The following is a 22323-nucleotide window of genomic DNA, read 5'->3' as shown; positions in this document are numbered from 1 at the left end:
CACTGAACAACAAGTTTGAACACTGAGCTGAATCAGATAAGATGAATGCTAACAAAGATAAATGTAAGTTTTCCACTTGGATTCAAAATTCAACTTCAAAAGTACATGTTATCACTAGACAGCAACTACTCTGCTGATTCAATGGGAGGAAAATGAACTTGGAATTAATAGAACATGAGTTCAAATTCAGGCTTTGACACTAGCTACTTGGTCTTAGGCTTTTGTCATTTAACCTCTATTGGCCTTAACCTCTCCAGGCCTCCATGGATACTGTAAAATTGGGGAGTTGAGATAGATAACCTATACATGATTCTTCTAATACTAGATCTATCTTGCTATTATCCTATAATCTGAAAAATATTTTCTTTGGGGGACAAAGTGGTATGTGGAAAGAAATGTCAATGAGTCCACAGTATGATACAGTAGACAGGAAAACTAATGCCATCTCAGGTTAGAGTAGGAGAGGAATATTGCCCAGTACCAGCAAGGTGATAATCTAGTTATAACATTCCGTAATCAGAACAAAGATGTGACATTTAATCTGTTCAGTTCAAGGAATCTTATTTTAGGAAGAACACATAAGCTGGAGAATTCCAGAGGAAGGCAAGGATAGTGATAGGTAAGGAGTTCATGCCATGTGATATTTGCTTACTGGAAATTAAGAAATATAACGTGAAAAGAGTAGTCAAGGAGAAATGATCAGTATCTTTAATTATTTGAGGGCTATAAATGTGGAAGGGGGATTGGAATTATTTTCTTGGCCCCAGAAGGGAGAACAAGGATCAATGGATAATAACTGGAAAAGGGAAGATCTTGGACCCATGGAAGGGAAAAAATAACTATCTAATAATTAGTAGCATCAAAAGGTCTATGCTGGTGCTGAGGTGGAACTCTGTTGTGTTGCCTGAGCTAGGATCCAGGTCTTGGTCTTGAGTGCCAGTACAGGTGGGGGAGGAGCACATGAATGTTAGAGCTTGCAGCCACAGTAAAACAAGATTCTATTCTGGGTCAGAGGGCAAGCAGGCTTTTGTTTGCTTGCAGACCAGAGCACAGGCCAGGGGAGTGGTAAATGTGACTCTCTTTAAATTGTACCACTTTGGACCCCCTGAAGCTTGGAAGCACCCTGGAAGCAGTGCCCTACTTTAAGGAGTTAAAAGTCAAGAAATAGCCTGGGAAAATGAGCAAACAGAAAAAAAAGCAGAACCTACAAAGTTTCTTTGGTGACAAGGAAGATCAAAATACACCCTCAGAAGAAGATAACAAAGTTCAAGCCCCTATATCCAAAGCTTTCAAGAAAAATATGGATTGGTCTCAGGCCATGGAAGTGCTCAAAAAGCACTTTGAAGGTAAAGTAAGAGAGGTAGAAGAAAAAATAGAAAGAGAAATGAGAGTGATGCAGGAGGGTCATGAAAAAAAGTTAACATCTTAAAAAGACAAAATGGAAAAGGAGATACAAAATCTCTCTAAAGAAAATAATTGATTAAAAATTAGGATTGGGGGCAGCTAGGTGGTGCAGTGGATAGAGCACTGGCTCTGGAGTCAGGAGTACCTGAGTTCAAATCCGGCCTCAGACACTTAACACTTACTAGCTGTGTGACCCTGGGCAAGTCACTTAACCCCAATTACATCACTAAAAAAAAAAGTAGGATTGAACTATTGATTAGAGAGATGCAAATTAAAACAACTCTGAGGTACCACCTGACACCTATCAGATTGGCTAATATGACAAAAAAGGAAAATAATAAATGTTGGAAAAGTTGTAGAAAAATTGGAACACTAATGCATTGTTGGTAGAGCTGTGAACTGATCCAACCATTCTGGAGAACAATTTGGAATTATGCCCAAAGGGCTATAAAGCTGTGCATACCCTTTGACCCAGCAATACCACTTTTGGGTCTTTTTCCCAAAGAGATCATAAAAAAGGGAAAAGGACCCACATGTACAAAAATATTTATAGCTGCTCTTTTTGTGGTGGCAAGGAATTAGAAATTGAGGGGCTGTCCATCAGTTGGGGAATGGCTGAACAAGTTGTGGTATATGAATGTTATGGAATTCTATTGTGCTATAAGAAATGATGAGCAGGAGGAATTCAGAGAAACCTGGAAGGACTTGCATGAACTGATGATGAGTGGGATGAGCAGAACCAGAAAACCATTATATACAGTATCATCAACATTATATGTTGATCAACTGTGATAGACTAGATTCTTCTCACCAATACAATGGTACAAGAAAGTTCCAAATGACTCATGATGGAAAAGGATCTCCAAATCCAGAAAAAAAAAGAACTGTGGAATATGGATGCTGATTGAACCATAGTATTTCTTTTGGTTTTTGGTGCTGTTGTTTTTCATTTTTTGAAGTTTTTCCTTTTTGCTCTGATTCTTTTCTTATAACATGACTAATGCAGAAATATGTTTAATGTTATTATATACATATAACCTATATCAGATTACCTGCTATCTGGGGGGGAGGGGAGAGAGGGGAGGGAAGGAGAAAAATTTGAAATTGAAAATCTTATTAAAAAATGTTGAAAACTACATGTAACTGGAAAATAACAAAATACTTTTATTAAAAAAAATAGGATTGAGCAAATGAAAGCTAGTGACTTTATGAGAAATCAAGACACAATAAAGTTAAACCAAAAGAATGAAAAAATAGAGGGCAATGTGAAATCTCTCCTTGGAAAAACAGCTGACCTGAAAAATAGATGCATGAGAGATAGTTTGAAAATTATTGGACTACCTGAAAGCCATGTTCAATAAAAAGCCTAGACATCATCTTCCAAGAAATTGTCAGGGAAAGTTGCCCTGATATTCAAGAAGCAGAAGGTAAAACAGACATGGAAAGAATCCACCAATCACCTCCTGAAAGAGATCCCAAAAGGAAAACCTCCAGGAATACTATAACCAAATTCCAGAATTCCCCAGTCAAGGAGAAAATATTGCAAGCAGCCAAAAAGGAACAATTCAAGGATGGCAGAGCCACAGTCAGGAAAACACAATATCTAGCAGCTTCTACATTAAAGGATTAGAGGGCTGGGGATATTATATTCTTGAGGGAAAAGGAACTGGGATTACAACCAAGAATCACCTACCCAGAAAAACTGATTATAATCTTTCAGGGGGAAAAATGGGAATTCAATAAAAGAGAGGACTTTTAGGCATTCTTGATGAAAAGACCTGAGCTGAATAGAAAATCTGCCTTTCAAATACAAGACCCTAGAGAAGCATAAAAAGGTAAACTGAATGGAGTATATTTGGACAGAAGGCACAGATGTGAGTTGAATATGAAGGGATGATATCTTTAAAAAAATTAAGGGCTGAGGATAATGCACTGGGAGAAAGGGAAAGGGAGAGGTGGAATGGGATAAAGTATCTCACATAAAAGAAGCCAGAAAAGCTTATGGAGTGGAGGGGACGATGGGGGAGGTATGGGGGAGTGAGTGAGCCTTACTCTGATCAGAATTGGCTCAAAGAGAGAATAGCATACACACTCAATTGGGTAGAGTAATCTATTTTACCCTGAAGGAAAGTAGGAAGAGAAGTGGATAAGGGGAGAGTAGTGAAAGAAGGGAGGGAAGATTGGGCCAGGGAGCAGTAAGAAGCAAAACACTTTTGAGGATGGATAGGGTGAAAGAAGATAGAAAACAGAGTAAATGTCATGGGGAGGGAATAAGATGGAGGGAAGCACAGTTAGCAATAGCAACTGTGAAAAAAATTGAAGCAGAAGCTAGAGCAATAGAAGATGATGACGAGGAGGAGGAGGATTGTTGTATTTATGATAATTGGATGAGGAGGAGGATTGATTGATGATGATGATAAAACCTGTGGTACTTTGCTGGGCTATTGTGAAGAACATTTTTTGTCATTTATAAGGCACTATATAAAAGTTATCTATTACTGTTGTTGCAATAATCAACCTCATGGGTTTACTGTAAGCAAATATTTCTTTCAAGTATTATATAAATGTAGTTTATTATACAAAAATAATGATCAAGATGCTATCAAAAAAACCTGTAAAGACTTACATGAGCAGATGCAAAGTGAAATGTGCTGTTTAAAAAATAACAGCAATATTGTAAAAATGATCTGCTGTGAATGACTTAGTTATCTTTAACAATACAATGATCAAGACAACTCTGAAGGACTTCGGAAAAATGAAATCCATCTACAGAGAAAGAACTGATGGTATCTGAATACAGACTGAAGCATAATTTTTTTAAGTTCCTTTTTATGCAGTTTTTTTTTGTCTGTTTTCTTTCACAACCTGAATAATGTGGAAATATTTTAAATGACTGCACATGTATAACTTATATTGAATTGCATGAGTTCTTAAGGAGGGGTGGGGAGGGAAGGAGGAAGAGAATATGGAAAACGTTTTAAAAATTGATGTTAAAATTTGTTTTTACATGTAATTTGAGAAAATAAAATTCTAAATAAAAAAAGTTAGTGTTTAGATCAGGAAAAGGACATCACAGAAGAGTAGGTCAGTAATCAGCACATTAAGATTTATGGGATAAGCCATAATCAGTTCTAATTTCTCCATTAGCTTTGTGGTAAAATATGAAAGTTTTTAACAGTCGGCTAGGATAACTGAAAGACGCCAGTTTTTCAAGGACCACCCTTTTGGGGAGGAGATGAACAGTCCGCCTGCTGCGCATGTCAGACTGCCTGCCGGGTACAGTCCGCCTGCTGCGCATGTCAGACTGCCTGCCGGGTTTTTTTGACTTCCGGGGTGGAGAGAAGGGGAGTAGCCTTTTTTGCCGGCTTGGCGGGACTCCGGGCGGCGCGGCACAGACGGTCTGACTCACTCCAAAGGTGGCCTAAATCGGTTTGGTGAGTTTTTATAAGGAATATAGACTAAGCCTAGATTTAAGACGATTTGTACTGTATTTCTGTTTTCCTATCCTTCTAATCAACAACACCTTATATACAATAAAGGCTCTATCTAGAAAACCAGAAGCTTCTTCCATTTACTAGTCTGGGAGATGAATTAAGGGAAGGGTTAAGTAGAGGAGATTTATGATCTAATATCCAATTTTAAATCTCACAGCTTGGAGAAAAAAACCATTGGCACTCCTAGGAAGATAAACCAGTCTCAGCACTTTTCCCATTTTAAATTAGTATTTATTCTCTTAGTTTAGACTCTATGAGGAACTTCTAGCAGCCTGAACTTTTGGAGTATAAGTTATTGAAACAGTGCAGTCTCAAGTTGGATGAGAGAGTAGTAGCTACAAATCCGATTTATACCTAATCAAGAATCTCCTAACATACCTTTAACCTAAATAGTTAACCGAGCATCTATTTAAAGATCTCTAGGGATCAGGAACTTACTGTTTCACGAAGTATTCCATTTTACTTCTAGACAAACCATTTATCAACTGGAGATAAAATGTTAATATCTACCTTAGATACTTACAAAGGATGTTGTAAGCTTAAAATGTGGTAACGTGTGTATAAATGTAGATATATGCATAATATATGTGTATACATAGTATGTATATATATATGTAAAATGCTTTGAAAACTGCTAAATAAATATAAAGTGTTACTTAAAGCATTGTTCACTGCATTTATTCAGTCAGCTTTACTTAATGAGTATACATTGGACTGCAGACACTTGTTGTGTGACCCCAGGCAAGTCACTTAACCCCTATCAGCCTCAATTTCCTCATTTGTATAACAGAAACAATGAAAGCATCTACCTCTTAGAGTAATGATCAAATGAGACATAATATATAGCACTTTGAAAATCTTAAGATGGGATATAAAAGGTAGCTATTATTATAAGACCAAGGGCTGAGCCCTTGGACAAGTAGGAAACATCTCTAATATAGTAGGAGGTATACAAGTAAATAAAGCTTAATATTTAATGAAATATTATATAACACATAATGGATGGATAAATACCACCAAAAATTCTCACCAATGAGAATAAATACAATATATACATATGTATAAGCATAAGGTATACAGAAACAATACAGAAGAAATGCAAGATAAAGCTCTCAGCTATTAGAACATGTCATCAGACTACCAAGAATATTTTAAAATATACATGTCTAGAGTTTTTTTCTTAAGACATTGTTATCTTGAACATTGTTATAAGTAATGAATTAATTCTTTAGCAGATACTTAAAAACAGATTAGACAGTTATAAAGGATAACTACATATATATGTACATACATAAATAAATATATGTACATACATACATATATATGTATATGTATATATTGCATAATGATAAAGCTAGAGAAAATAAGAGATGACATCTGTTCAGTTTTGTAGGCAAGGGGTCAATTTTTAATTAAACTCAAAAAAAGCACATATTAAGCACCTGTATTTAGAATCTTGTTTTCTTTCCTGATGCTCCATTTCGTATTACCTTACCTCAAAGAATTATTTTGAATATAATTATTGTGTATGTACTTCTACATGTACATTTTTTTCTGCCAGTATTAAATTTAACCTCCCTTCAAAGTAGGGATTTTGTGTGTGTTTCTGAATCTCTGGTGCCTAACACAGTGTTTGATTGGTTGATTGATACCAGGTATACAGAATACAAAAATCAAAGAATTGCTTTAGTAATTCTGAAGAGACAGAGGATAAAAAACAAAAATAAAAAAATGTATGTCTTTCATAGTAACCCCCATTAAGATTAATAGAAAAGTTATTTTCCTATTAAATTATAAAATGAAAACTTATAGTGCAAGTTAAACATCTGAAGCTTTATTCATTGGACAAATATGACCCATTTTTTGAACATTTATAACTATTGACAATTAAGGTATAAGTAAGCTGTAGTTTCAAAAGGTAAATCTGAACTAAATTTGTTAGCTTCAGAAATCAAAGAAATAAGCTTACTCCTAAGACAAGCTACTGTATTCTTTTCTAAACTTCTAATGAAAATATATTAAATTTTGGTTTCCTCATTCTATGACAGAGTACTTTCATTTATATAAATTTGATTCCTAATAGAACTCCTTATATCAGGCATTTCATAGGTTAAAAGAAATCATGTCAATAATCATAGTAAATAGTATTTTCCAAATATCAACTTAATAAGGAAATTCCACTGGATTTACATAAAATCATTTATTTTCCTCAAGTAGATTTTTTATTTAATAGCAACGGAAGGCTGTTAGGGTTTTTTTTTTGTTTTGGGGGGTTTTGGGGCGGCTATTTCTGGGAGAATGAAAAACAATACTTGATGCATGAAAGTTTTTGAGTATATGTCTTCCTCCTTTTCAAAGTAGTACCTGAACAATGAGGCTGTGATCCACTCCAGTGTCCATTCAGTTGGCAGGTACGTGCTGACTGGCCAAGAAGGGTTCGTTTTCCTATACATGAATAATGAACAGTAGAACCAAATGTATACTTCTCTCCAGACAGGATTGCATTGGGAGGAACTCCTGGGTGTCCACAGTCAATCACTACAATACATAATTATTGAAGATAAAGAAATATTTTAATTACCAATCAAATGACCTAAAACAAAACATTTTAAAATTATATTGGAAGCATAATTGCTTTTTTTTTTCCTGAGGCAATTGAAGTTAAGTGACTTGCCTAGGGTCACACAGCTAGTAATTGTTAAGTGTCTGAGGCCGAATTTGAACTCAGGTTCTCCTGAATCCAGGGCTGGTGCTCTATCCACTGTACCACCTAGCTGCCCCATGATTGCTTTTTATACATATAAAACATAACTGTATCTAATGTCAAACTATCACTTTTCCATTATAAAGGTTATCATAGTAGCTATTCTTTTAGAATCTGCACTCTGTTCCCCCATTAGGAGTGTTGTTTGTAGGGGAAGCAAAGCATAGGAAGCAGCCATAAAAAAAATTATTATAAGGAAACAAAAACAGGGGAAAAAATAAACAAAACAAACAAATAAATGAATCAATGAGTAAATAAATAATAGACTGACAGATAGATAGATAGATAGATAGATAGATAGATAGATAGATAGATAGATAGATAGATAGATAGATAGATGAAACAGGGAAAGATGAATACAGGTTTGCTTTCCCATGTTTGCCTATAGACCTGTGTGGTGTATTTGTGGAAACTCCTGAAATCCCACAATTGTGGGGGACAGAAAGAAAAACTGTAAGTCTTTCCCCAACCCTATGTTCAGATATTTTTTGAATAAATTTGGAATGTAATGATAAAGGGCAAGGTGGAAGTGGGTGGGTAGGACATGCTTCCTTTCTTAGTCCCAAAGTCAAAATGGGAAAACCCAATATAGAGAAGATAATTGCATATCAACATCAGTACCCTCCATCAGCTTTAAAGACTAGCTGAAGACAAAAGGTGAGTAACTAGTTCTAAGGTAATAACTTGAAGAAAAGGGCATCATAATTATCAAGTTTTCTACTTTTTTTTCAACATATCAATGCTGTGATCCTAATTCTGTTTTGTTTTTGTTTTTGTTTTTTGCAGGGCAATGAGGGTTAAGTGACTTGCCCAGGGTTATACAGCTAGTAAGTGTCAAGTGTCTGAGGTCATATTTGAACTCAAGTCCTCCTGAATCCAGGACTTTATCCACTGTGCAACCTAGCTGCACCCCCGCTCCAAATCTGAATACTTTGAACAAATCACAAACTTAACCCCAATTCAGTATTGACTCGTTGGTCAGACATCTTTCATCTTACTTTTTCACCCTGCCCCCAACTCTGACCCCCAACCTTCCTCCACTTCCTCACATATTTCTATTTAAAGAGAATAAACATTGTTAGTTGTTAGTTTACTTAGGCTGAAAAGTTACTATCAGATCATTAGTGTTTAGTTTGCAAGGACCTAGAATAAGAATGTGGGCTGAAACTTTCTGTGTTTTTGGTGTTTTTTTTTTTGTTTTGGTGAGGCAATTGAGGTTAAGTGACTTGCCTAGGGTCACACAGCCAGTAAGTGTGAAGTGTCTTAGGCCAGATTTGAACTCAGGTCCTCCTGAATCCAGGGCCGCTGCTCTATCCACTGCACCACCTGGCTTACCCAGACTGAATCTTTATGGAAAATCAAGTTGGTTTTCAAGAGACCCTGACCCAGACCCAGCTACTGCATTATGTTGTTTGAGTTAAGGCTTTCTGTTTTCCCACTGTGAATTTGGTCTGCAAGAGACAACATAGTAAATCCTTGTGTATATAATTATGCCTTTGAAAACTCATCCTTTTGTATGACTAACCCCAATATATTCTCTGAACAAAGGATCAGACCTTGCAGAGAAGTGTTAGGAAGTAAAGGTTATATAGAACTAAAGGATTTGAAACTGTGAAATGAAATGAAAAGTGAGTGGAAGTCTGGTTAAAGTCAACTCATCCATGAGTCCTCCTCTCTGATTTTTTCTTGAGTAACACTTTGCCACTTAGCCTGGCTCACCCAATTTAATAGGTTCTTATGAGCTTGGCCCCTGCCTAGATGACTCTCCCTCTATCTGTACCACAACATAGCCTTCAAGTGTGGAGATCATGTGATGTCTCATGTACTATAAAGTAAGTGGGATAAAAAGGGAAGGGAAGGGGACAGCTAGGTGGTGCAGTGGATAAAGCAACAGCCCTGGATTCAGGAGGACCTGAGTTCAAATTTGGCCTCAGATACTTGAAATTTACTAGCTGTGTGATCCTGGGCAAGTCACTTAACCCTCATTGCCTCCTTCCCACAAAAAGGGAAGGGAAACATGAAAAGAAGAAAAGGCCAGTAAGGCCAATATCTGACAATGTATTTACATTCTAAACTTAAGACCTAGTCTTATTACACCATCTAGGAACTGATGCATTAGCTAAGAGCCAAGGTCTGAGGGACTTATCTGTTAATTGATAGACAGATGGGTATAATTAGAACCACATGTTATTTCTTGACATATGTTCTCCCCCAAATTTGATTGAAAGTAAGGACTTCTCTTAATGGAACCTGTTATTTTAAATTTAGAATAATATGTACTAAGTTATGGCTGCAGGATATAAATGGTAACACAGTGATCATAAAGACTGCATGCCAACTCATGAAAAAAAAAAACCAAAGTTAATGAGCCTCTTTATGTTTGGAACTCATTACTAAGAAGTAATACAGAATGAGAATGATCTCAGTGTGTGTGTGTGTGTGTGTGTGTGTGTGTGTGTGTGTGTGTGTGTGTGTGTGTGAGAGTGAGAGAGAGAGAGAGAGAGAGAGAGAGAGAGAGAGAGAGAGAGAGAGAGAGAGAGAGATGGGTATATATGTACAGGGATGTCATTCTTAAAAAGTCAGTTTCAAAGTTTCAACCTTTTAACCTCCTGAGAAATGTGAAAATAAAAGCCAAAGCAACTTAAAAGCAAGGCTAGAGGACTGGAGAGAGAAACAAGAAGAAAACTAATGTTTCAAACTCAAAGAAAAGAGGAAAGAATGATTTGTTTTGAATTTTAAAAATATTGAGCAAAAATTCAGACATAAATAAAAACTTTCACAGAAGTTTTTTTTAAGATAAATCTAAAAGAAAAATATACTTATCAAACACAATGCTTCCATGACATTTTTAAGGAAAAGTACGCATTATCTACTTACTGATACACTCTGGGAGGGGTTTATCCCAATGGCCATTTGGTTGACATATCAAAACTGAAGATCCAAATAAAAAATATCCAGGATTGCAGTCATAGAATACCACAGTTCCATAAGTGAAGTTCCCATGTTCTATTTTGCTTTCTCTTTTAGAATTAGCTGGAATTCCCGGATCAGAACAGTTGACAACTAAGCAGAAAATACATATTTTAGAACAATATTTAAAATGTGATAAATGTTCATGATATCTTCAGGAAGCCACTTAAGAAGCCAAATATATACACACACATATATACATATATATGTATATATGTGTGTGTATATATGTATATATATGTATATATATATATATATATATACACACACACATATATCTTTAGGTTTTTAAAAGATGAAATAAAGAATAGATAATTATCCAAGTAATTTTAAAATCATATTTCTTATATAAATGCAGATAGATGTGTGTGTGTGTGTGTGTGTGTGTGTGTGTGTGTGTGTGTGTTTAAAATAGATGCATTCCAAATTTAGGTTTTTCCATATCTTCCAAAAATAGCTTTTTGAAATTTTCCCACTTTTCATGTATAGATATAGTCTAAGTATAAGGTAATAAAGTTAAATAGATATGGAAGGGGTACTGACTGTTTCTCTCTTTTTCCCCCTTTAATTAAGCAACAATAAGAAAAAAAAAGCAAATCACTGCTGGAGAGAAAAATATCCCTCTTTGAGAGTTATTTCTAATAGCTAACATAGTTACTAAAATGAAAAATGAGGCATTAAAGCAGTTAATATAATCAGCATTTTCTATTAGTTTACCAAAGTTAGCTCAATTATAATGATTATGTACATATCAAACAAATTATTAGTCATGTTTTTCTTCTTAAAGTATGTTTAGAATTAAGTTTTCTTTTTAATGCAGAATGGCACATGTTTCAATCAAAAGGCTTACCTTTACATACTGGTGGTGGATGGCTCCACTGTCTGTTGGCCTGGCATTGAGCCTTTGTTGGACCTTGCATGATATACCCAATATTGCATGAGAATGTTACAACATCATTGAAGTTGAATCCATTTCCACTTGTTCTTCCATAAATTGGACTACCAGGGTGACCACAGCTAACAGCTGAGAGCATTTATAAGAACAAAACAACAAAAAAAACCCCAAAGATACTAATGTTGGTTATTAGTTACAATACTATTTAATACCCCAAAGACAATTTAATAAACATGTTTATTGCTCTTCTTTTATTTTTTTAGCCTGGACCTAAGATTTCACTGAAATTGGAAGCTCCCAGGTGAGGAAACATGTTCTACTAATAAAGATCCACAAATTCTCTGCAACTTAGAGTCTTAGGTAGTTGCCTGAGGCACTACAAGGTAAAATTGTTCTCAAATAAAGTCTGAGTATACCATTCTGGTATTTGCATTAAGACTCCCCACAATATAGAACCAACCTATCTTTCTAATCATATCCCCTACTATTGCTATGTAACATAATACAGTGGAAAAAATGCCAGATCTAGAATCAGGAAGGCCTGGGTTCAAATTCTATCTTTGACCCTAGTTGTCTGATTGGGTGTCAATTAATTACATCAATAGAAATATGATAAATGAGTGCACTAAATATTTCAAAGCAATTATTTGACAGATGAAGAAACTCAAAGACCGAAGGGGAATTTTAAGATTTATGTCTCTATGTTCAAAACAGAAATATGTTTGCCTTTCCTAAGAGGAAGACAATAATTATAATTAAGAACAGGATTCCCCCATTGTCCTTTGCCATGCTTACTTACGCACACAGGATGGCAGCTGACCAGACCAATTGTGATCCTGTTGGCATATCCTTACAGAAGAACCAATCAATCGAAAACCAGGATTACATTGATAAACAACTGTGTCTCTGTACCCATAATTTTCTCCAATGACTTGTCCATTCACAATGAGCTCTGGAATTCCACAATGACCCGCTGCAGTAGTGTTTACATAAAAAGAGAGGGGGAAGTTAATTGCCATTTTGACATCTTTTTTCATGGCTTAATTTCCAGCTCTTGAAATGTATATTAAAAAACCCCTTGTTGACAAATAATGCATCATTTTTGTCTTTGTATTAGCAGTATATATATGTAGCACTTGTATCTATAACATAGTAGATGCATAATAAAACATTACTGAATGGAATAATTATCCAGTAACTTTTAAGGGAATTCACATTATCTTTCTGATATGTTCTGGGTTAGAACACTGGATGACTTACAGAGAACTTTACTATATTCTAAATTATATTTTGAAAATAAATAAATAATCAGAACAGTATTTATCATGCTATAGGAAAAAGTTAAAAATATGGAGTAGAAATGAAGAGCAAAAATTGACAAAAAGTAAAATTTATTTCTCTTTCTACAGAAAGCAGGCATAAATGCACAGGTTCAGAAAATAAACAGAATGTATAAACAACATAAAAAATAACATGTACTTACAGATCTTTTGTATTATTGCCTGCTTTCTGTAGAAAGAGAAATAAATTTTTCTTTGAGGATGAAAAAGATGCTCTGGAAGTGTCAATGAGAAACAAGAAGAATTCTGACTCCCTGACCTCAACTGGTGATTAAGGGAACAAGAAGTAAGCACTGTCATCAGGAGAGAGCCAGGTCTCAGTGAATACCAAAACATAAGAAAAGTGTGAAAGGAAAAAGTTTAAGATGAAATGAAATATGTTAATTGTTGAGCAGGTATTCCAAAAACCACCATTGAAAGGGCAAGCAAAATTTATCACCTACGCCAGACCTTAGTGGTTAGTAGCTTTCATATGCAGACCAACAGAGCATCCTCCTTCCTTCTTTAATGAGTTCCACCCTCCAACTTCTGTCTTCACACTAGGGGACTTTAGCATGTTTCTTGAGGCTTCTTCAAACACATTAATTTTCCCACTCTTTAGCTCTTCATTTTACTCAATTCATATGACAAATTCCTCCACTCCACTTCAGCTCTGAAGATATTATCATAATTTTGATCTTGCTCTGACTTCCTGTTTCAAGAATTCTGAATTTCTATTTTATGATTATTATTTTTAATCTTTCCACTTTTGCCTAAGCATTATGATAAGTTATCTCCATTCTTTATTGTCAACATGACCTTTAATTCTTCTAAAACTGTTCTTTCTCAGACCATCTTCCCTGTACTGGACTCTTCTCTTCCCTATATGAAATCATTGGTGAATCACTATTAAAACCCCTTGCTCCTATTCCTCTTGTTGATAAACCTTGCATATTAGGAATGATTATGTTAGTTAAGCAATTGCACTGTAAGCTTCCATTCTGTGACCATGCAATTGTTATGTAAGGTTTGTTTTTATTTTTTATTTTTATGTTTGTTTTTTCAATAATGCTATAGTTTGGCATTGATCTGTAATGTCCCCAAAATCTGATAAACAACTATTGGTGATGTGTGTGTCCTAAATCTGGTAAACAACTGATAAACATTTGCTAATGACATTAGCTTTGATTGAAAATTTCCTTTCATCATAAACTTAGGTAACTGATCACCAATCAGAACTTAAATGTAACTTGTAAATGCTTAGCCAGAACAATAAAAACTGTTAGTGGCCTCAGCCATCAGTCTGCTTCTGAGTCATGAGAATGAACTCCTACATTCCCTGCACTTCGAAATTCAAGTATCTAGTGTTTACTGGAGTACACTGTCAACTGATGTAGACTTGCAAGAATTCTGCCTCAGAGGGAGACACGCAGCCTTTAGCTGGCCTGAGAGAATCTTACCAGGAGCACTGGCACAATACTTGGTTACCAGAACCTTTAGAAATCAGGTTGGTGTTTATTTCTAGATGAATCGATGTTTGTATTGTTGAATAAGTCAATAAAGTTAGATTGCATGCATTGATTGATATAAATCTTATTAATAAATAAGTACATGTTACAGGAAAGCTTTTACAACGCACTCTGGGTTACACCTTGCCAAATTCCATCTTTGGATTACTTCTGACTTCCTTCACTTCTATTCCCATGGTGTTGATTGGTGCAGGGGAAAAATCACAAAAATCATGTGAATTAGGTCTGCTAAAATTTAAATTTTCTAATCTTACCTGGGTCTCACTGCAACAAGGCAATCATTATGTTGTTCCCTAATGGTTTTGTTATCCTATTCTGCATAGCAGCTATTCCAAGCCTTCTTATTTCTCCTCAGGCCCTAATGCTTCATCCAAAAAAAAAAAAAATTACAGCCATTTCCTTCCTTCCCCTCCTCTTTATTTCAAATCATTCAGACATGTTCCTCAAATATTTCCTCTTTTACTCATCTGATGAAGATCTTTCTTCTACACTCACTTCAATCTCATACTTCAAGCCTTTTCCATAATATTACCCCCTTACCATTCTCTTCCTTATCTTGAATCTTTCACTGTCTACTGAGTCTTTCCCTATTCAAATGAAATTACTTTCAAAAGTTATCAGAGATCTCTTAATTGACAAATTTAACAGCCTTATCTCAATCTTCATTCTTCTTAATATCTCTACAGCCTTTGACACTAGTAGATTATTCCTCCTAGATTCTCTTTCCTTTCTGTCTGTTCATCACATTGCTTTCTACTGATTCTCCTTTCTGCCTGACTGCTCTTTTTCAGTCTCCTTTTTGGAGACTGCCTGTTTAACGCATCCCATTTCACTCCAATTTCTCCAACAGATTTATCTTCTCTGTCATACTAACTCTAACACTTGTTTTTCATTTCTCCCTTTCTACTGTCTATAAATATGCCCATGAATTCCCCAGACTGAAAAAAAAAACAACCCTCATTTGATCTTTCCATCACTGTTATTGTCCTTGGTCTCCTCTACCTTCCTATATTTCTTCTGCCAAATGTAGGTAAGCTCTTCGAAAAGGTATATCCACTTTTACTTCTTAACTCTGTACAATTCAGCTGCTGAATTTATTATTCTGCCCCAAAATGCCCTCTTTAAAGGTACCAATGATCTCTTAGTTGCCAAATCACATGGCTTTTCTCAATCCTCATTCTCTTTGCCATCTTTGCAGCCTTTGATGCTGTTGATCATCCTCTTCTCCCTGATACCACTCTCCGCTGGTTCTCCCTCAACCTATTTGACCTCTTCTTCTTAGTCTCTTGCAGAATCCTCATCCAAAACATTGCCTCTAACCATAACCAGAACTTCAGAGTTCTGTCCTAGGGCTTCTTCTATTTTTCCTCTACACTACTTCACTTGGTAACTTCAACATTAACCATGGATTAAAACCATCTCCACAGGGGGCAGCTAGGTGGTACAGTGGATAGAGCACTGGCCCTGGATTTAGGAGGATTTGAGTTCAAATCCAGCCTCAGACACTTAACACTTACTAGCTGTGTGACCCTGGGCAAGTAACTTAACCCTCATTGCCCCCCAAAACAAAACAAAACAAAAAAACCCACAGTGTCTACAAAGAGGATTCTCAGATCTCCCAATCCAGGTCTAATCTCTTTGCTAATCTCCAATATTGTATCTCCAACTGCTTTTCAGCTACCTTAAACTTGATGTACAGTAGACATCTTAAACCAAACATGTCAAAAATGGAAATAATTATATTTCCCCCTAAACCTTCACTCCCCCTAACTTCTCTATTACTGTAGAAGGCAATACTATCTTTCTTATCCCTTAGGCTCACAACCTGGGAGGTATCCTCAAGTCCTCACTATCCTTCCTTCCCATCTGACCCCTCAAAATTCAAGGCCTGTTGATTTCAGCTCTGCACTATTTTTCATTTATGCCTGCATCTCTCCTCTGACACCGTCACCACTTCAATGCAGGCTCTCATTATCCAACCTGGACTACTGCTGGTGAATGTACCTATCTCAGCTCTCTCTCTCCACTTCAATCCATTCCCCATTCAGATACTAAAGTGATTTTCCTAAAGCACAGCTCTGACTATGTCAACCCTCCTTTCCCCCATAATCAATAAACTCCAGTTACCTCCTTATCACTTCTAGGATCCAATACAAAATGCTTTTTGACATTCAAAGCTCTTTATAACTAGTCCCCTCTTACCTTTTAAGTTTTCTTATACCTTACTATCTACCATATACTTTTTGTTCCAGTGACATTGGTCTCCTGGCTGTTCTAGGAACAAGATATTTTATCTCACACCCTCTGGGCATTTTATCTGGCTATCCCCATGTAGGAAATTCTCTCCCTCTTCATCTCTACCTATTAATTTCCCTGACTTCTTTTAAGCACCAACTAAAATCCCATCTTTTATAGGAAGCCTTTCCCAACTTTTTTTTTGGTGGGGCAATGAAGGTTAAGTGACTTGCCCAGGGTCACACAGCTAGCAAGTATCAAGTGTCTGAGGCTGGATTTGAACTCAGGTCCTCCCGAATCCAAGGCCGGTGCTTTATCCATTGGGACACCTAGCTGCCCCCCAACCTTTTTTTATGCGAATGCCTTTCCTCTGTTAATTATATCCTATTTATTCTGCATACAGTATGATATCTATGTGTATATATATATATATGTGTGTGTGTGTGTGTGTGTATCTATACCTAAATATGTATCTGTTTGCATGTTGTTGCCCACATTGGATTTGAAGTTTCTAAATGGCAAGAACTGTCTTTTGCCACTTTTTTTAAGCCCCCAGAACTTAGTATGGTGCCTGACACCAACAGGTGCTTAATATATGTTTATTGATGGATTAGTTATTCATCCATATCATTTCCATTAACCATATGTGTTCTTTGAAGCTCTGTCCTGGGTGCTCTGATCTTTTTTTTCTCTCTATTATCCCATTTGGTGAAGTCATAAGTTCCCATGGATTCAGTTACCCATTCTGTGTATATGATTCCCATATTTGATATATCCAGTGCTATTGACAGTCTCCCTCCTGAATCCCATATCCTGAATTACCAAATATATTTTATGTATCTTTAATTGTATATATTATAGGCATCTCAGATTCAAACATCTAAAATGGAACTTTTACAAATTAGACTATAGCTTTAAGAATGGAATGCCTTGAAAATAAATAAAAACAAGATTTGAACTCTGGAACATTTCTGGAAGTTGAACTCCTTTATGGTCAGTCAAATAATCATTTGTCAAGAACTTACCATTACAACCTACTACCCCTGTAGCCCTAATCACATGGAATATGTCTCCACAGTTCTTGCCTCCTTCCCCTACTTCTCCAATTAGTGAGATTCTCCAGGAGCCTCCCTTTTGTGGAAGGGCCCAGGCTGGCCTGCGTTTATTTCTCTAACATCCCTGATTTCCTTTATACTTCAAAATCATGCTTCAGAGCTGGGTACCTTCGTTATTCATCCCCACCCTTTATACAACTCCCTTTTGTGTATTTTCTTTCCTGATAAGAATATAAGCTTCTTGAAGTCATGAATTGTCTTTCTTTTGGCTTTTATTTGTATACTCTGGGCTTGATAACACAGTGAACTGATCCTTATATAGGCTAGACTCAAAATGCTTTGCCATTCTGGCCACCCTCTTCTGAATATTCTTCAGCTAGTCAATGTTCTTCTTACTCTGATACCCAGTTTTCCTTTTGTTTTGTTTTTTTTTAAAGTAAATTAGAGTGTGTTGCAAATCTTATAATACCCCTTTGATTTTATTCTCTCCTATAACATATGGCTATTTATGCATTTATTGCATCAAGTCCTAGCTACACATTTCGTTGAGTCCAAAGCTTGTCTGTTATTTGTTACTGCATTTCTCTATAGATTTAGATATACTCTTTTTTTTTTTTGTGAGGCAATTGGGGTTAAGTGACTTGCCCAGGGTCACACAGCTAGTAAGTGTTAATTGAGGTCGGATTTGAACTCAGGTACTCCTGAATTCAGGGCTGGTGCTCTTTCTACTGTGCCACCTAGCTGCCCCTTAGATATACTCTTTGCAGTTGTTGATGTTCAATTTAAAAGTGTCGAATTTAGAGAGATTCAAAAGATAAAACAGGATGTTTCTGGAGGAAGTTACAGATTGTTCGTGACTAGAAGTTTTCAAGCAAGGCTGGATGATTATTTTATTGTACAGGTAAATTCTTGATGACTACAACAGGGATCTCTTCCAACTTTATGACACAATAAATGTATGATTTTACAAACTGAATGGATTTGCCTCCTTAGATTCCTTCAAGTCTAAGCTTTCTACAATTCTAAATTTTGCAATCCTCTTGTTTCCTCCCCACTTCCTACCTGGTAGAACCTTGCCTCTGCATTAACTTCCATTTACATTATGTATATCTTATATATTCATAGTTTTTTTTGCTGATTGTCTACCCCATAAGAGTGTAACCTCCTTAAGGACAAAAGCTGATTTTTTAAAAAATTTCTTTGCCTCCCTTGCATATAATTTTAAGTGCTTGATAAATACTTGGTGACTGACATAATTCATTTCACAATTTATACATTTCAATTTATCTCAATAGGGGTTTTTTTTGCCTATTTTGTTCCTTTACAAAAATTTACTGATTTTTCTGTTTTCTGTCCAAACCTGTTGTTTACTCTAGCTGTATTCTTTTCCAAATTTATGAGTACTCTAGCTAAAGTGATAATAGATTGAGTAAGCTAGCATTTGATGACAGAAAATACATTCTAACTCAAAGAATACATTTTTTTTTTACCACTAGGGTAATTATGAAGAAAAACATGATATCTGTAATTCTTTTAGATATATACAAGTTATTCACCATGTTTTCCTTTTTGATTAGTCTAAATTGCTATCTATTATTTGTTATAGATTTTCCCTTGAAAAGAGGAATTTTCCCTTTGTGAAAATAGTATAAAGTCATTTTGACTATCAGATTGTAACCTAGGAAAAACATGAAAAGGAATGTACAGTTTGACTAAAGAATGTTTATTTTCATTCCTTAATATGATATCACTCCTGAATAAAAACCTTATTTTCCTTGCTTCCCCACTCCCATGGGCTGAAAAAAATGGAAGATATTTCTGGTTCCAGAAAGGCCTCTGAAAATAGGTAAAAAAGATGGTTACTTATTCCCCTTACTTATAAGTTTTTGGTTTTTGTGTATGTGTGTGTGAGGCAATTGGGCTTAAGTGACTTGCCCAGAGTCACACAGCTAGTAAGTGTCAAATGTCTGAGGCCGGATTTGGACTCAGAACTCCAGGGCTGGTGCTCTATCCGCCATGCCACCTAGCTGCCCCGATTTATAAGTTTTTGTAATTTACAGAAAAATAACATTATTTTTTAAAAATTCACTACATTTGGGTAATCTACAAAAATTTTAAATCTTCCTCTCTCTGAATGTGTATAAATACACATTTGTATTTATACATGTCTACATATGTATGTATATTTATATACATATATACATCTATTTATATATGTCACATCGATCATGTTTATATAATTTGGAATTTGAAATGTAAAAATAGCTTAATCATTTAAATTCTTTTAAGGTATTAACTCATTCTTAATTTATAAATATGCTAGCAGATTCGTGCTGTATATTTTTGTGTATATTTTTTCAGTGTTGGAAAATTGAATTTTTGTGAATATATATGTAGGATGGGGGCCTCTGGTCTTTTTTTCAACATTTGAATACGTCTAGTACTTGAACCCAGGGTAAAGAAAGACTCAGAAGGGTTGAGCCTGAACCAAGTTTCCTTCACATATGATTACTGTTCTTGAAGCCCTATTTAAGTCACAGACATCCTGATTGGTTGACTGATTGGTATGGGTCAGTCATAGCCATTGTTCAACTGATAAGACCCATACAAGTAAACCAACTAAGTGTATACTTCACTTGTCAGATAATATTAGACCTCTTGATTCAGTAATGCGCACTGAAGAAGTTTTACATTCTATCTCTTCTACATTACTATTCACTATTTTTGACAACTTCCTATAAGTCTTTTCATACTTTGCCTAATACTGAATTCTAAAGTATGCCTATTAGCAAATCTGCTTCAGAGAAATTGGGATTTAAACTAAAAGCTTCTGGCTATCCTTTTTTGACTTTGGAATAAAGATTGTATAATATGTCAATATTTTCAAGCTTATTATTAGGCATTTCCTATCTTCCTGTAGGCAAAAATGTGTTTTAAAATACTGAAGTATAGGCATTTTGTCATTAATTATTTTTTTTACCAAGTATAAACCCAATTAGCCAATCTTTAGAGATAATTTGGGAACATTTAACAGTACTCTGTTTTCTTTATAGTATTTTATTGGGTTTCTTAAGAGAATGATGAAAACTCTTTCCTATCCAGACAAGTTAGAAATTATTGCAGGAAATATCATTAGTATCTAATTCTACATGTATTGGCATTTCCTTAAACCCTTTTCATGGAAAAAAATGAACCATAAATCATGACAGCATTTTAATATTAAGAGAATTATTGAAGTATATTTGAAAAAAAGATGAAGGCAATCTTTTAATAAAAGAGTATAAGTACATAAATAATGTCACCACTTTACTAGTGAGGAGTCTTTATAATATATTTTAAAAGAACCTAAAGTTAAAAGAAAACAAAAAACTCTACTAAAATTCTGTTTCACAAATAAGATTCTAAAGGTTTGTCTCTAAATATACTTAAATATAAATACATTTTCTTTTATAGTTCTACTCTCATGCCTCCTCTGTAGTACATAATTTAACCATACTGCTTGCTGTCATGCTGGTGAATAAGCTACAAATCTAGAAAGCAATTAGTAAGAAATGTGTTCAGTAAGAGATCTGTGATGGATTATATATCTCCTATTCTAGTACTGGCTTATCTATGTTTGAAGAGACGTATCATAATCATAGTAAGATACTGATTTTGTTTTTACTCTAGCAACTTGATGACACCTACTAATGTACAGAGAGGTTGTAGTCTGTGTTGGTGAAAGGAGTAATCATACCAAAGAAACTATAGATCATTCAAGAGTAGAAGTAATTAATTAGAATAGTAGGAGATTAAAACTCTGGAAATATCAATAAGTCAAAAAGTTTCTTAAGAGAAAGATATTGACATATGTAACTCTCATTCATCATTCACTTACTTTCATACCACTAATACGACTTTTCTATTTTTACTTCAAAATCTAAAAACAAATAAATCCAAATCATATTCTAGAGTTATACGATTCAGAGTAACAAAACAAAAAAACATAACATGAAATAAAGTTAAAGTGCTGGAACAATAATGTATTTATTGAATATTTAGTCAATAGTCTATTGATTCAAAGTTTATATGAGCTAAATATGATTAATGTTAGTTCAATCATATGTTTATACATTGGTCTAACTTTCAATAAAAATTTCCTAGGGTTCTATTTGCCATGCCCAAATGAAAATGGTACTCTAAGATGATAGAATTTAGAGTTAGAAAGTAAGTAAGTAAGCAATCACCTAGTCCCATCCCTCATTTTATAGATTAAGAAACTGAGGTTAATATAATTTTTTTTTCTAAAAGCTTAGTCGATTAAATACAACTTTAATAGCTTTTTCTATTGTGTGTTATTTGCTATATAGTGTATCCCAAAGTCTTAGTGTAATTTGAAATAGCTGTTTTAAGACTTTTGGGGCACCTTTTACTTCCTTCCTTTATAATAACAATAATAGTAGCTAATATGGATTATGTTTCATACTATACAAAGTCCCTCCCTCACAAGATCCCATTGAGATAGATAATGGAAGTATTATCCTTATTAGAGAAATCTAAAACTCAGGAAACTTTAGGGACTTTCTCACTGACGTATATTGGGTAAGGACTCAAGTCTAAATCTTTTTAATCCAAATCATAGAATCAAAGATTCACATCAAGCCATACTTCAATAAAAA

At 35.0% G+C, this 22323-nt stretch overlaps 1 protein-coding gene across 1 annotated transcript in view; it reads right to left on the bottom strand.

Moving 5' to 3' along the window:
* The window catches only part of CSMD3 (CUB and Sushi multiple domains 3), a 1584452-nt gene that overhangs the window by 85353 nt on the left and 1476776 nt on the right, over window positions 1-22323 (bottom strand). The window contains 4 exon segments of the mRNA XM_043974157.1: window positions 7263-7436; window positions 10540-10725; window positions 11483-11656; window positions 12327-12500. Coding sequence (XP_043830092.1) covers window positions 7263-7436; window positions 10540-10725; window positions 11483-11656; window positions 12327-12500 — 708 coding nt within the window.

Source organism: Dromiciops gliroides, chromosome 1 (genome assembly GCF_019393635.1).
Source record: "Dromiciops gliroides isolate mDroGli1 chromosome 1, mDroGli1.pri, whole genome shotgun sequence".
NCBI lineage: Eukaryota > Metazoa > Chordata > Mammalia > Microbiotheria > Microbiotheriidae > Dromiciops > Dromiciops gliroides.
This window is presented reverse-complemented; position numbering and strand designations above follow the sequence as displayed.